Source organism: Mauremys mutica, chromosome 10, assembly GCF_020497125.1.
Source record: "Mauremys mutica isolate MM-2020 ecotype Southern chromosome 10, ASM2049712v1, whole genome shotgun sequence".
Classification (NCBI taxonomy): Eukaryota; Metazoa; Chordata; order Testudines; family Geoemydidae; genus Mauremys; species Mauremys mutica.
In genome coordinates this window covers 37637263-37653251 of record NC_059081.1, presented here as the reverse complement: position 1 = coordinate 37653251, position 15989 = coordinate 37637263, and the positions used below count along the sequence as shown (strand labels likewise).

Here is a 15989-nt window from a genome sequence, read left to right as displayed (position 1 = left end):
ACTGTATTTCTAGTGCAGCAGGAGCCATATTGTGGTAATGTATTCTTCTATTTGTTTTTGCACAAGCTTAAGTGTTAGCAGCAGTAGAATATATGCAGCTGTGTAAATCCCACCCTTTGATCAACTGTTGCTGCAGAGACAGCACAGATGCAAAAGTCAGCAGAGAATGTTGTTTGGAGCTACCTAACAAAAATCCTGCCATTTAAAAAAGAACATTATTAAAAATATACATTTATATGTAGAGACACATTCTGAATCACATCATATCCCTATTATAACTTAACACAGAAGCAAGATCTAAACAACTTGAAAGTAGAACTTTCTAACTTGTAATTTCTTTGCTTTTGTTGAGTTGGTTCTTTAACTTTTATAATGTAGGCACTGGTTATAACTGATCTTCCATTCCAAAGCTATTTCTTCTTCATCCTGCTAATTTTTGCTTGGAACAACTGATTTGTTTGCAAACTGTGATGCTTAAAATTGGATAGAGAGAATTTTTCTGAAAAACTGGAATGTGTCAGATTCAAAATTTCTTTTACCACTTAATTAAATCATTACTTGGGGCTTCTTATCTCCCTGTCCCCGTGGCTCATTTTTTAATTATAATTTTTACCCACACATTATCAGAAAAATTTCAGCGTTCCCAACTTTAGGCACAAAGATTGTTCTTTGTGTTTGAAGAATGGGGCATTTTTCTTACTCAGGGTATTAGCAAAGGCACAGTTATTTAGCAATTCTTACCATAATGGGTAAGAGCCAGAGCAGGAAGGACTCAGGTTAGACAATCCAGTTAAGTGAACTGCCTGTTTACTCTCTAGGACTATAGCAGTCCTCCAAGACCAGAGTATGAGAGAGAGAGAACAAAGGTAGGGACTGGAGAGATTAGTCAGGGGGAAGAGGAGAAACTGGAGACTGGAGAGAGAAGCCGGAGGAAGGATGGAGGGGGACAAGGTAAGGACTGCAAAATGGAGCCTAGGCTAAGTGTGGATGATGGTGGGAACTAGAGGGGTTAACTAGGAGAGTGATAGGAGATGTGTGATGCATACACAGAGATACTTGCACACACTCTCCCATGCACATGTGTAGATAACTGACCTCTTAGAGTACGGTTAGTGTGTTATAATCTGAAATACATCCGAGGGTCACTCCATCCCCAAACCACTGACCAAGATTTAGTGGTGGTATAATTTACAAAGCAGGTGAGAGCTGGGGGAGGGGTGTTACATGGTGATAAAAGGTTATTTAATGGTAGACAAGATAATACAACTGGCTGTTCAAAAATATTGGGATTTTATTTAAAATCAGAACAAATGCATTCCACCTACCTACAACATTAAATATATGTATATAATAAAAATAATGATTTGAATACATACACTATAACTAATAAGCATACTTAACTAAATATGACCCTCTAAATAAAAAAAATCTCTCTGTATGCACAGGCTATTTATCTTATAGGTTATTACTATTATTAGTTCAAGCTCCCCCTTTTCCCAAATCACTCACTGGGTTGACACAAAAGCCTAACTTGATAGATATTGCTGGATCACAATTCTAGACTTAAACGTGAGAGAAGCCATGCACTTACAACTGCTATTTTAAATCAGGCTCTGAGTTTGCTGTTTAAGGTAATTTCTTCTATACCATTCTGTCATGTATTTCACTTTTATTTTTAAAGTCGGTGCAGTATTTTCAGTAAGGTGGTAACATGCACAGTGGTAGGCCATGCAATAATGTTGTGGATCATCACCCTTTCTAATAATGGGGGGGGGGAGATCAAATGTATATTCTCACCTTGATGAGCGTGGCAGCTTAACTCCCCCTAGGAAAAGGTGTACCTAGTGTTGTAATTTTAGGATATAAGTGTATGAAACACTACTTTACTGCTTCATCAGTTTCTTCCATTATAAATAGACAATCCCACTCTCAGCACAGCAGCTGTTCTCTGTTACAGTCAACTGCATCTGCTGTTTAGTGCTGATTTGCGATTTACCAAATGCATTGTATGCATTCTAGCCTCTTTTCAGAAAGAGGGTACTTTGTGTTGGGCCCTATGGAAATAAAAGTCTACTTTTTCATATTTTTCTGTTAGTAGGCTAGATATTCAAATATTGGTATCCAGGTTGTGGCCACAAATGCAGTGTGAACACAAAAAAAGTGCTAAGGTCTGAAATATGCCCCTCTACTTTCAAAAAACATGAGAGCTGGTAACTGCTGAACACCTTGGCAGCGATAGCTCTCCATGTACTTAGGCAGAGAGGGGAGCAAAGCACTAATTAGACAAGTGCTCTAAGCAGCAAAGGGACATCCTAGGAAAAGCCAGAGGCCTCAGTGCAGGTGCTTCACTACTGACACAGGCAGCTGGGGCAATTCATGTTTAAAACAACTACTCATGGGAACTGAGAACAGTTTAAATATAGCTGTTCAGTAAGAACCATTAGCCAGATCCTTGGTACCACTGCTGGTCACCACAGCTTGGGTGGAGAGATAAGCACAAAGGTGGACAGTAGTTTCATGCCCCTGATCCTTGAGTTGCCGGTCTGATCCCCAATGAGCAGGCTCAGGGCTGAGCTAAGTTACAGTAGCTGCCAATGGCCTGGGGCTTGTTGGGATTGCCAAGGCTCAGGATACATCTCCTTTCCACTCTTCACAGCTCCTGGTCTTGAAGGTTTGGGAGGAGGTGGCAAAGGAGCTGCTATTCCACCCCTATGGTACTTGGGGGTTCTCCAATGCTGGAAGAAGTCCCAGATGTCTAGTTATGCTAGCTTTAAGAGTGCGATGTTCTATACGAATGCTGGCCCCATGGCTCGCCAGACCAAATTATCCTGAGTACTGGCAAGGATGTGTGTTATGACTATGGGACACTGTCTGCCCTCAAATACGTAGAGACCGCTCTCAGTTGACACAGTATGACCATCGTCTCTTTACTGAGATTTAGAGGCTTGTCAGTAAATACAACTGGACACTTTCTTCTTTTAAAGGACCATATTGCTGAACAGGATATTCTTAAGGCTGAAGAGGAACAAAAGTGAGCTGAGGAGACTATTCGAGATTACTTTAAAGCTAAACAAGATCAGGCCGATCTGTGGAGAGAGAAAAAATTCAAACAGCACAAGTGGATACATTGTTAGAATATTCCGTAAGAGTGATAATATGGCTCCTTGATTATTTTCTCTCTCTTATGTAAAAGGGTAAGATGAAAAATGTAGGTGACTCTCTAAATTGACTTAACTGGGTTATCTCCCATAACATGTAGATGAAAATGAAAAACGATACAAAAAGACTGGAGAAAGAAGAAGCTAGAGAGCAGCTGCATGGATTAGTGGAAGCAGACAAAAGCTACTGGGCAGCTGAAATCAAAGCAGGCAAGGAGAGAACAGAAAAATGCAGGAAGCTTAAATCCAGTAAATGGTAACTGGGGTGGGGGAAAGGGGATTATCCACTTAGCTCTTTTAGCGCTAAGAGACATTTCAATGCCTGTCAGTGGCAGAGGGTTGCTGCATCAGACCGTAGTCCTTACTGTTCTAAACCAAAGCAAGACTGATTTTTTTTATTTTTTTTTAAACAGTCACGGAGGGAAGGGGATGTCTTGGGTTTGATAATTGGTGACCTGGAGATGTAAACCTATTTAAATTCAGCCCAGGCAACTGGTAACTGAAAAATGGCACCATCTGAAGATGGCTCTGGTGAGTACTGTAGTCTGATTGGATTCCCACCAGCTTTACCCTTTAGAGCAGGGGTAGGCAACCTATGGCACAGGTACATTGTACACAGTACCCCAACAATGTAAAGTAAAAAAGGATTTTAAAATGTTTAAGAAGCTGATTTTCAGTGGCACTCACACTGCCCGGGTCCTGCCCACTGGTCCGGGGGCTCTGCATTTTAATTTAATTTTAAATGACGCTTCTTAAACATTTTAAAATCCTTTTTTACTTTACATACAACAATAGTTTAGTTATATATTATATATTATATTTTTAGAAAGAGACCTTCTAAAAACATTAAAATGTATTACTGGCATGCAAAACCTTCAATTAGAGTGAATAAATGAAGACTCGGCACACCACTTCCGAAAGGTTGCCGACCCCTGCTTTAGAGGTTAAGCAAAATCTTGGGCTGGCTGAGTGCCACTCTTAATGCTAACTGGCAACATTAGTGATAGTCTGAGCTGAGAAACCAAAGTTTGAATGGGCCTGGCTTCAAACATTTTGTCAATAGTAGAAGTGGTTCCTTCAGGTTAGAATTCCAGCACATTGTTGGGGTACTGTGGGGAAGCTTATACTGATGTTGTATGGAAACTAAATTCATAAGGGGTGAAGTCCTGTTCCTGCTGAAGTCAATGGGAGTTTATCAAAGCATTTCATAGCCAAATTTAAAAATAAGCACTTGCTACATTCAAGAAACTCAAGGTCCATACATTGCAATGGATACTAGTGCCACAGTTGTTAGATCACTAGCCTCACTAATCACCATTTGAAGGCTGTTTTCCAGACCAACTCTCACTATGGGATCTGAGTCTTGAGATGTTACACTGTGGAGTTTTAGGACATTTAAAAATTATCTTCTGATCCAAAAACGGGAAGATAAATTTATTTCAGGCTGTGATTGGACTGAAATTAACTGCTATTTAAAATTAATGGAGGCTAAATTCTGTTACACTACTATTTTTACCTGTGACTGGCATTCTGGTAGACTTTAGTGTGTATTTCTGCATAGCCACTCACCTTTCCATAGGAGCCAGGAGTATGTAGTTTTGAGACTGGGCAGTTTTAGCTTCAACAGTCACAAATCTTCAGATTCACTTATTCTTTGAAGCAAGTTTAAAAGTTTCCTGCCAATAGGAATCCCTCAAAGCCTGTGAGAAGTTGGTTTCTAGACTGGATCTAGTTATTCATGAGATGAAATCCTAAATTAGATAAAATTCCAGGGCTTGCCAGGCAGTGATTTTACATACATCTTGGACGTTCTAGCAGTAGTTCTGTTCCCTTTTACAGGCCCAGAGATATCCCTATTACAAAGGTTTCCCAGATCAAACTCCTTTCTGAGACCTGGTGAGGTGGAGTTCTGTTTATCTTCTAACATACATTTGAGTTAGTTCCCTTCTATCAATCCTCTTGTCTCTGATAGCATCTTTTTCAGGCGTTGTCAGGCAATGGTGAAATTTCCCCCAAATTCTAACTGGCTTAAAAACTTGTTAAAGATTTAAGCCATCTGGAGTTATAGCAAAGGCTAGTTTACAAGTGGCCTAAACATATTTCAAAACCTGCTCTGTTTTGGGCTCTTGGCAATAAATTAACCTTTAACCAATTGCTTTGAGTTAAATTGATGCTGTGCTGAAGATCAAGATTTCGCTAGTCACAACTTACTGACTATTCTATAAACAGGACAAGCTTTTCATTTTATGCTCTGCTACTGGAAACTTATTTGGTGGCTGCTAAAACTTACATTTTTTTGCCTTTTTGCAGTCTTAAGAACATAGTAACTGCCATACTAGATCAGGGTAGTAGGCCATCTATTTCATTATCCTGTTTTCAACGGCAGCGTTTTGATGCCTCAGACAAAGGTTCAGACAATTATACAATAACTACGCAGAGGGGAAGTTTCCTTTTAGTCCTTAGCAGGAAGGTGGTTAGTGTGTCTTGAAAGGTGAGTTTATATTCTTTCCAATTTTGTACCCTACCTAGTGTAACTGTAGATTATTTTTATTCCACAAATGTCTAATCCTTTCTTGAATCCTCATAAGCCTCCACAAGATATGGCATTGAGTTTCACAATGTCCCTTTGATCTTTTATGCTAGGAGGATAAATAAGAGCCCTGATTTACCTCTTTTTCTATAGCACAATTTTGTATTTCTATCCTTTGACTTTCATCAACCTTTCAAATAGACTGAAAGATTGGGGCTCTCTTCACATGGAAGTTTTTCTCTACCAATGAGGACTTATTCCCTTATGCTGAATTCCCATTTCTGCTATAGCCACTGATAGGGTGGCCAGACCCAAACAGTACTTTAGGTTAGGGGACACTGTATCTTTTATATTTTCAATATTTTTCTGTCCAATATCCCACCCCCCAACACTGTCTAATGGGACTGCCTATTTTTCCAAATTGAAATAATGACAGCCTTCAGTCTTGTCTAACCATTTTAGTTCTCCCCATGTTAAATGGGTGCACAAGTCAGCTTCAGGCCTACAGCAAGCATGAAAAGACAGTCCCCAAACCAATTTTAAAAATAGACTTAGGCATTGTTAGTTCCACCTCTGAAGATACATTTTAAATAAAAATCAGAGAAAAAGCTAATTGTAGAATATGTTACATTTTTCTGTTAGAACCAGAATGTATAGTAAGATTTTTGGATGTTGCTTTCTTCACCAAAAAACAGGCAGATAAAACGCCAAAAGTATTAACTGAGAAAGAAACAGACAGAAGCTTCTGTGACTTGCAAAGCCAGTCTACAACAGTGGTTTTCAACCTATTGTCCGCAGACCTTTGGGGATCCGCAGACTATGTCTAAGATTTCTCAGGGGTCCACACCTCCCATTCAAAAATTTTTAGGGGTCCACAAATGAAAAAAGGTTGACAACCACTGTCTACAAAACCCCTCTGCTGCAAACAGTCCAAGGCAACCACAAAACAAGAATTAGTTATCAAGTACAGAATTCCACTAGACCTCACCTAATATTTAGTTTAAAACTGCTCAAGAAATTAGTGTCACTAATATCCAGCAGATTAAGGAGAAGGCTAGAGTCTACACTGTAAAAGCTGCCTGATTGTAATTCCTTTGTACAGTTGCTACTGATCATTAGTTTATTAGATTTGTTTTATGAAAAGATACTTAAAACAAACGAAGGGTAAAGTATGTACTGTCTGTAACCAGTGCTATACCTTACTTAATACTCAACATCTTTGTTTCACCGAAGTTTTAGCTAGACCTTTAACAGCTAGCTTCTTGAATTAATATAACAATAATTCTTCATCATGCTTTGTAACAGTGAAACAATTACAATTATTAAAAAAAAAACTTTCAGTACATGAATCCAACATGAAATTATGCTTACCAGTAATGATTTTTCTATTCTTTATGTACAGCACTCTAAATTTATGACTGAAAGTTGGACAAAGCGGCTTTCCACCTGAACTTCTTTTTGAAGAGCATAATTTATGTGACAGTGAACGTTACAAATAAGAAAAGTTTAAAGTAGCCAAACTATTACACGACAATGGTCAGCACTGTCACAGCGACTACCTGACAATTTCTGCGCTACAGTGTTGTAATCAAGTGTTCACCCATTTCTCTTTAAAAAGTTAGTAAGGACAGAAAGGCGAATTGTTCTGGCACAAAGCATAAATAACCATATTTTGTGAGCAAAAACTAATACAGGATAAGAACAAAGGATGAACAGTAGTTAGCGATGTCAGAAGTGATGTCCTTGGATAATTACAGCCTTTTAAAAAAAAAAACCAACAACTAAAAGATAGCCTATATTCCAAGAAACGTTGGTCCTTTATGGGGCATATAAATAGGCAGCAAATGCCTGTTTTTACATAAGCATTTGTAGTCAGCAGTTTCAGAAACATTAACATGCTGTGGTGTGTGGCACGCAACTCCATACCCTAGAGAAAAAAAAACAAAAAACACTCTGATCATGGAAGATTATTACTTTTCAAAGAGGGCGCACGACATTTTAGAGCAATTTTTAAACTTTTCAAAATGGATAGTATTAACTAGTAAAAAAATGTGTTTAGGTACAGAAGTTTACCTAGAACTTTGAAGCAGAATATCTTGTGGTACTAATCTCTCTCCTTGGCAATTGTCATTCCTCAACCAAGTCCCTCCCACATACCCTGTAATAAATAAAAAAAAAAAAAAAAAGACTAAGTTGGGAAGTTACAGGAATTTCTGATGCTGTCAAAGGAATTTAAGTTATGGGAGTATTTTTTGTCTGCTATCAAGGAACTCATTCATTACACAGTGGCATGCCTTTTTTCTATACATTCTGTAATACCCATATGTAAAACAAGTTTTTTATGCATTGCATAGAAAGTCACAGCCAGTTGTACAAGCAACAAGGCTCAGCCGGACAAGAAGTGGAATGGACAACTTCATCTTCAGACTGTATTGTAAAAAGACTTTCTTATAAATGTAGATGTAGGTTGGAGATCGTGGTTTAATAAACAGCCTGACACTAACAAAATATGAAAAAAAGCATTTAATATTTCTGAAAATATTTTAATACACAAGTTGCACATTCCATATCAAGCACTCACATTTTGGAATGTTCTCCCATTAGAGAACTACAGATTAAAAATTTCCATGAGGCTGAGACCTCAGATTACTTACTGAATTTTAATCTGTCAACACACAGCACTACTTTATTATCAGTACAATTCTTAGCTAGTGCAGCAAACCAATAACTAGATAGCTCCTGTTACCATTGCTCACAAAATTAACTAGGCCTAACTTTTTTTTCCTCTATCAAATAAGTCATTCACAGTACAAAAAATACATGTAAAAGTTACCAGTTACAACAAAGTTAACACAATGTATACACTTATTTTACAGGGATAGATGTAAAAAAGGGTTAAATGCTTGCAGAAAAATCATTGCAAGTTTTCCTACAAACATGCTCTGCATGTTGCAAAATTTTTAACCAAAAAAGTCAACTATTGCATTACATTAGTGCAATTTCTAGACTATGTTCAACGTATTACCATTAGAACATTGATGAATGCACACATTCAATACTTTATGGAGTATAGACATGCAGAGTTGGCAGTTCAAGGGACTGATCCTGCAGCCCTTGCTCATGTGAACAGCCTCACTGGTTTCAGGAGCACCTTGGGGGTACTACTTCAGCTTGATTGATCAAAACAAGACATACAATACTGTTACTTATACTTGCCCTTTGAATTGACTTAATTCCCAAGCTTACCATTTGATTATGTTTTATCACTGCTGCCTCTTTCCTGAAATTTCACAGTGAACATTACATTTATTTTGGAGATCAGAGCTTGGAGGTTTTTGTTTTCTTGTTTAAGCTGGACAGAGCATTGTGCTCCTTAATGAAAAAGAAAAACTGTGTCCTTTTGCTAATATAATACTCCCAACTACTTGGGATTTTAATTGTTCTGAATGGTAAGGGGTAAAATTTACATCAAATATAAATCTACATTCAAGAGGTGACGGTTCCAAAAACTGAACACATCAAAGGTTTGATTTTCCACACACAAGCAGACTTAATGGTTTGGAATCTAAATTCTGCAAAATGCAGTTAGTTTGCAGACCTCTGGGTAGGATTTAAATTTCTTGGATAAAGGATTCTAAATGAAGTATTGTTCCAGAGAATCATGTGAAAAAATTTGTAATATTTCTTAAAATTTACACTGCAGTGACTTTAGGGATTAGGAAAGTGTGAAGTTGTGTGTGTTCTTATTTCCTCCGGGAAAGTAAGCAGACATCAGAAATTAATTCACATCACACATGCAGAAAAACAAGTATCCAGCCCTTTTCTCATACAGACTTCTTCCAAATACTATAGACAAGAATGGAAGGCAATTTAGAAAAATATATATCTGATAACGTACAGTATGTTTCTTATGAGGGTTTATAGTATAACAGGAGTCTTACTAAAATTCAGTATTAAATATTCTTCTGCCAGTCACCTAAGCAGTGAATCAAATGTATTCCTGGTAGGTGTGTCCAGCAGAGATATTTTGTCCCCTTAATATAGCAACTCTTCTAGGAAAGGAGTGCAAGGATGAGAGAACAGAAACAAACCTCAATTAAGGTTTATATTATGTTGAAATCTATTTGCAAGACTGAGTAATATTTATAAACTAGACATCCTCTGAGATCATCTGTAAATACCTGAAGCCATCCAATGAGAATTAACACCATAAGGCAGTGGTCCCCAACCTTTTCGTCGTGGCGGCGGTGGAGCATCCGCTGAAATGCCGCCAAATTTCTGCGGCATTTTGGCGGCAACGCCTCTCGATGATGTTGCTTGTCGGCAGCAAGTAGCGTCATTGAGAGGCGTCGCCGACGAAATGCCGCAGAAATTCGGCAGCATTTCGGCGGATGCTCCACCTCCGGCCAGGACGCGGGTCCATTTGGATACCCCCATGGGCGTCATGGTGCCCGCGGGCACCGCATTGGGGACCCCTGCCATAAGGAGTCCATAGTGTGACAATTCTAATAGAAAATGACCTTTTACAAGGTAATGTTGATAATTAGATGGATTGGAAGAGGGAAACTTGACCCAGGGCCTTTTTAAACACTAACACTGTGGCTACTCTTATGTAAAAAACAAAAAATTAGAATATGGCAACATGTCTTTAAAAGGAAATGGTTTTTGAAAAATTGCACAGTACATCCACCTTCAAGGAAGAATCTGCACTTCTAGGTTAATGATGGCTTCAGGAATACCCAACAAATAATTTGGGCTTGGTCTGATAAAATTTGCAAAGAAACAATAATTCGATTCTTTAAATCACATTGCACATGGCATACAATTCCAGATTATAAAATCAGCAATCATTACAGGTCATTAGATTAGCTGTGCACTCTTTTGTCAGAGTGTGGAAATCCACTTTATCAGTATGTGCACTTAATACATCACAAGATAGCTTTGATAAAAATGAAATGAATATCCTTAACGAGGACAGTACCACACACTGTCCCTGTCCGTACTGTTTTTTCTTGCATCAATGTAGCACATAAAAACTCTCGAGTGGACCAATTTTGGGAGATAAGTTAGAAAACACAGCTTTTTCCATTACAGTATGCAATATACTTTCCATGCTGGATAGACAACGAGCATTGTTTTAATTACCTGAAATAAAATATTTATCACATTTCAGTTCCCTGTCTAAGCAACTGTGGGTAGGATTTTCAAAAGTGATCAGCCTTTGCCCAATTTACCATCAACTTTAGCATGAGCAGAGGTAGGCCAACATCAAGTGCTTTTGAAGATCCCACCATGTGTGGTTAAAACTGTACCACCTAATTCCTCTTACTACAAAATTCAATTGCATTAAACAGTGACTGATTTATGGTGCTGTCTCAATTGGATTCAAATCAGCTACAAAGAAAGTACAAGAACATAAAAAACTATTATAATATTTTGCAACAAAACAAGGGAGACAAAATATGAAAGGGTCTAAAATATATTTTAACTTCTAAAATAAACAGACCATACAAACTTATCTTTCCCAAAACTATACTCAAATAGCAATTGGGGGACTTATTTTTCACTCCTCTATCCAATAAAAAATTCTGGTTTAAAAGGAGATACTTCTTAAATATACACAATTTTAATATTTTCTTTAGTCTTTGATTGCAACGTAGTCTTAATCTTGAAAATTATTTTCTACTGATTGTCTTTTATCCCCACCACATATATTGGGCAATTTTTCCCCCTGAATTCCTATGCAGCAGGAGCCAACATAGCTACTTACTAGTTTGCTACTTTGATTTTATACAGGCGAGTCTCATCTTACGCGGGGGCTCCATTCCGCGGTTAGCGCGTAAAGCGAAAATCACGTATAGTCAAAATTACATTGAGTTGAATGGCGGGCGGAATCGCCTGTACTACAGGTACAATATTAAAATTGTTATTTTTCTCTTTTTTTGTTTTGTTTTTGCCAATCGCGTAAAGCTGAAATTGAGCATGTTAAATGCGTGTAAGATGCGACAGACCTGTACAAGCTTCAGTGATGTCAGCAGGAATATGCATAGCAATGCAAATATTACTTGTTGGTTAATTGCTGCAGAACAACCAGCAAAGGCAGAACAATTTATTTATGTATTTATTTTGCACAGAGGCCCTACAAAAATAATGACAAATGCTCCAATTAACTGCCTTTTTTAAATTAGAGAGACTCTGAAGCATATTATATCCCTACTCAATTATAAATATGTCAAGGAAGGCTGGGCCCAAAGTAACCTGATAGTGCTCTTAACTTTAATTTCTTTGCTTTTGTTTAGTGTCAGACCCAAAACAATGTGACTGGATCAGATGCAGTTCTGTAACTTTACTGACATGGTACTGGGTTCATAGTTGCTTCATGTCCAATCCAATGACAAAGAATCTATTATGGATCTTTCATTATTATCACAACCCCTCCTAAGAAGTTGTTTTTTCACACCCTTTAATGGGCTTGTGTGGCATTCTTACTCATTCTGCATTAAGAGCACTACATGCAAAATGTGTATCAAAAATATTATGAAAAATAGTTCACAGCAGCTCCAGCTACTGTTCTAATAAAAAAAAAAAAACTTTGGTTTTAGTTTTATTCACTCACAGGCCAGTCCACATTGTTTACTAACATCCTCCCCCATCTCCTTCTCCCGCCCCTTAAAACAAGTAACTATTTGTTCCTTCCTTAATTTTCTGGATATCACTAAAATGAATTCAGGCAAGTTTTAACAACAATGCACATATTCAGAATGAGGGGGTTTGCCTGACAGATGTGAAACGAAGGCAGTGCTATCAGGCATCAATGTAATAGTCAACTCAATATTGAGATTTGACCAAATCCAATTCTAAAATAGTAAGTTATACTGTTCTCATGACACAATAGTAGCATTACAGTAGTGCGGTGGCACTTCTTTAGGAGTAAAGTGATTTGCTGACCCTCCATCTACTCATGCTGAGTGGGTTATGCTTTTAGGTACAGAAACCAAGATGACTCATCACTGCTCACTATTCTAAAACTATTGTCAGTCCCTAACAAACAGCTCTGCTCTTCTATTCAATTTGTAATGAGAGGCAGTGGTTACTAATCATAATTAGGAACCAGGCATTCCCAGGTGCAAATGCAGTCATAGTGTGAATTCTGGGGAATCACGCACTCTCTGTGAATCCATTAGCCAGCAATTAAACTGGATGAGGACAGGATTTTCCTCAAAAATTAGCTACTGCATCCAAAGTTGGGTTTTCCACAGTAGGCAGGATAAAAATAAGGTAGCACTCAAAGACAAATTGCGACATGGAAGCAGAAAACAGAAAAAGGAAGATTACAAAAAACTCACATTGAATTATTAGCATTTTTGTTAAAAAAATGCTTTCTATGAAAATTATATTTCTCCCAAAGAGATGGCTCCCAAATGCAGATGGCTGCCCCACAGAAGAAATGAATTCTGCTGTTATACTGATCAACCATACATGACAGCAGTTCAGGCAGAGTGGAGGCTCAATGAAACTATTTCACTTTGTGATTACAAAATCTCTGTCCCACACCCATCCATTTCCTTAGGCTTTTTAATTCTGTATTAGGAATATAATTACACTGTAGTGACAGACACAGCTTTGCAGAGTTCTACTAGCTTCAAAAGACATTTCATATATTTGAAGCTTCTCCCTGCCCCCAGCCAAAAAAGCCTCTTTACAGGCCGTCATATGTTTGCGATGGGCCAACCACGTTTATAAATTAAAAATGTATATGCAACACAGAAGGTATTCCCCTGGCTGTCAACACACAAAAAGGATACACAAGCAATGAAATAGTTAAAACACAGCACACTGTATTACACATAAAATGTTTCTCATTTCAAGTTTATTAAAACTTTAGCAGTACAAATGATCCAGGTTTTAGATTATCAAAAGACCAAACTGAAGTCCACATTAAAAAAAAAGGTGTTCCCCAAAATGTCTCAAACTTTGAGACAGAATGGAAACAAGAAGTCCATAGCTCATCCACGTCTGTCTTCATCTGTTCCAGGACTTGATTCGTGATCAGACTTTTTATCCTTACGATGGGCATGGTCTCTTTCCTGACTCTTTGATTTTTGGTTAATTTCTTTTTCTAGTGAGGATCTAGTCTTCTCTTTTTCCCTACTCCTGTGTGTAGATGATTTTTTTAATTCTCTATCCTTACTGCTTTGTCTTCTCTTTGAGTCTGGACTTTTATCCTGATCTCTACTAGCCTTTTTATCTTTATTGGTCTCAGGGCTACTACTTTCACGGCTTTTTGAACGCTTCTTCCTTTGGCTTTCGGAGTCATTTTTCTTATGTGAACTTCTACTTTCTCTGTTCAGATACTTCTCTTTGTTTCTGCTTTGACTTTCTTCTCTTTCACGGCTCCTTGAGTCTCTCCTCCTCTTATTCTCTTTTCCTTTAGATTTTTCTGGTGTGCCTTTTCTCTCTCTACTTCTTGATCTTCCTTTTCTTTTTGCTTCTTTATCTTCATTTTTTGAATGCTCTCTACTTCTACTCCGGTCTCTCTCTCTACTTCTAGATCTGGCTCTCTTCCCTTTGTCTCTGCTTCTGCTTCGTTCTCTTGCTTTACTATTCGAACTATGTTTTCCTTTAGTCTGCTCACGTTCTTTGCTCCTTGATTTTCCATGTTTCTCCCTGTCTTTGCTTTTACTGTGATCTTGTTCATTACTTTTTGATCCTGCACTTTTACACCTCTCCTTACTTCTGCTCCTTTCTTTCTCTCTCCCTCTGGAATCATGGTACTTGTCTTTACCTCTCTCATGATCCCTCTCTTTGCTTCTCGATCTCACTCTCTTTTCTTCATGTCTGTTGTGCTTAGTGTCTCTCTCTCTGCTCTTTGATTTCTCTTTGCTTTTGCTCCGGCTTTTAGATTTAGCTCTTTTCTTGGCCTTGTTTTTATTATGCTTATCATCTTTTTCTGAATTCCTCCTTGTCTCTCTGTCTTTACTACTAGATTTGTGGTCTTTTGTCTTCTTCTCCTTTTCCCCTCTTCTGTTTGGACTCTCAGAGACTTGTCTGTGGTCTGATACTTTTCTCTCCTTTCCTCTCCCAGGGCTTTTTTGAGCATCTTTCTTATTTTCATTTACTTCACCCCTTGGAAAAAGAAAAATATTTATTTTTAAATCTTTTGAACGAAAATAACTTCACTACTGAAACTGTTAATCATCGCATGAAGTTAAATTTGTATTATGACATCTACATTAATGGCTACGCAGTTACCATAACCATAAAGAGGGGTGATTTAAAAGGGATAGAGCAAAGATAGCAACGAGAGAACTACACCAAAATCATATATTCTGAGAATAAAAAAAATTCACTGTGATACAACAGATCAGAAAATAGGCACCACTGTATTCTAGACAGAAATTCCAACGTACATAGGAAAAAGCAGTGTCTTACTTGTCTCCCTTTATCCATCTTTCTCCACTGGAAACTCTCATTCTTTGAGCTCTTTGCATTTCCTGCCTCCAATGTGGAGGAGTCTCACTGCGTCTGAAGCGATCCCTTGACCTGGATCTGGAAGGCGTCCGATAGCGCTTGAGAAGGCAAAAAAGAAAGAATGTTAGATATAACAGAGTTTAACAGTAGGCAAGATGTGTCATACATCTGGGGTGAGATTCTGAGTTGCACCTACCAAAAATGCAGCACAGAACTCAGCCCACCAGAAAAAGAGGCAACAGTGGATTTATGTCATCTTTACATCACCTACACTCTGGGCTGCTCTGGGAGCCAGACTGGTTGCTAGCATAAATTGTGAGAGCTGGCATAATTTACAACATTCCTCCCACAGTCTGCCAATGGACTGCTCCACAACTTACAGTAACTGACAATTCACATAGCTGTCTCAGGCTACGAGGACTCTCCTATATCTGACATGCCCCTCCCATCCCCACTACTAGGGTTTAGGGTGGAGGGAATCCTCAGAAAATAGTCTGCAGCTGTCTTCCTCAGTTACTCTCCCTTGACTGGATCCAGGGCTTTTAGAGCCAGTTTACATTGCTCCGGTCCCATTACCAGCAAGTAGGGGAGAATCTCACCAATGGACTGCAGTCAAACTTCATAGTAAAAGTACTGAAACTAAAGGTAACACCTGTATAACATTATCTGAAAAAAACAGTTAGTTAAGAAATATAAAAACTTGCAAAGCAGTCTCATAACCACATTTTTTTGTTGCATCCTGCTATTGAATTTTGATATGCAAAGTATCTTGGTTCAAATCTACCACCCTTTGTAAACTAGAATATTTCCCTCCTGAAAATCAATTCAGC

At 38.1% G+C, this 15989-nt stretch overlaps 1 protein-coding gene and 1 long non-coding RNA gene across 4 annotated transcripts in view; both read right to left on the bottom strand.

The window, feature by feature from the left end:
* Nucleotides 1-1273: 1273 nt before the first annotated feature.
* LOC123378504 lies at nt 1274-9957 on the bottom strand. Its single transcript, XR_006582645.1, has 3 exons — nt 7762-9957; nt 4728-7615; nt 1274-3086 (listed from the first exon to the last, which is right to left on the bottom strand). It is a non-coding gene; the product is annotated as an uncharacterized LOC123378504 (long non-coding RNA).
* A 3572-nt stretch (nt 9958-13529) lies between these two features.
* Nucleotides 13530-15989, bottom strand: part of PPIG (peptidylprolyl isomerase G) — a 48436-nt gene continuing 45976 nt past the window's right edge. For all 3 annotated transcript variants that reach the window (XM_045032637.1, XM_045032638.1, XM_045032639.1), the window contains 2 exons: nt 15121-15257; nt 13530-14814 (listed from right to left, as the gene is read on the bottom strand). In XM_045032637.1, the coding sequence (XP_044888572.1) occupies nt 13695-14814; nt 15121-15257 (1257 nt within the window). In that variant the 3' untranslated portion in view covers nt 13530-13694. The remainder of the gene's footprint in view (nt 14815-15120; nt 15258-15989) is intronic.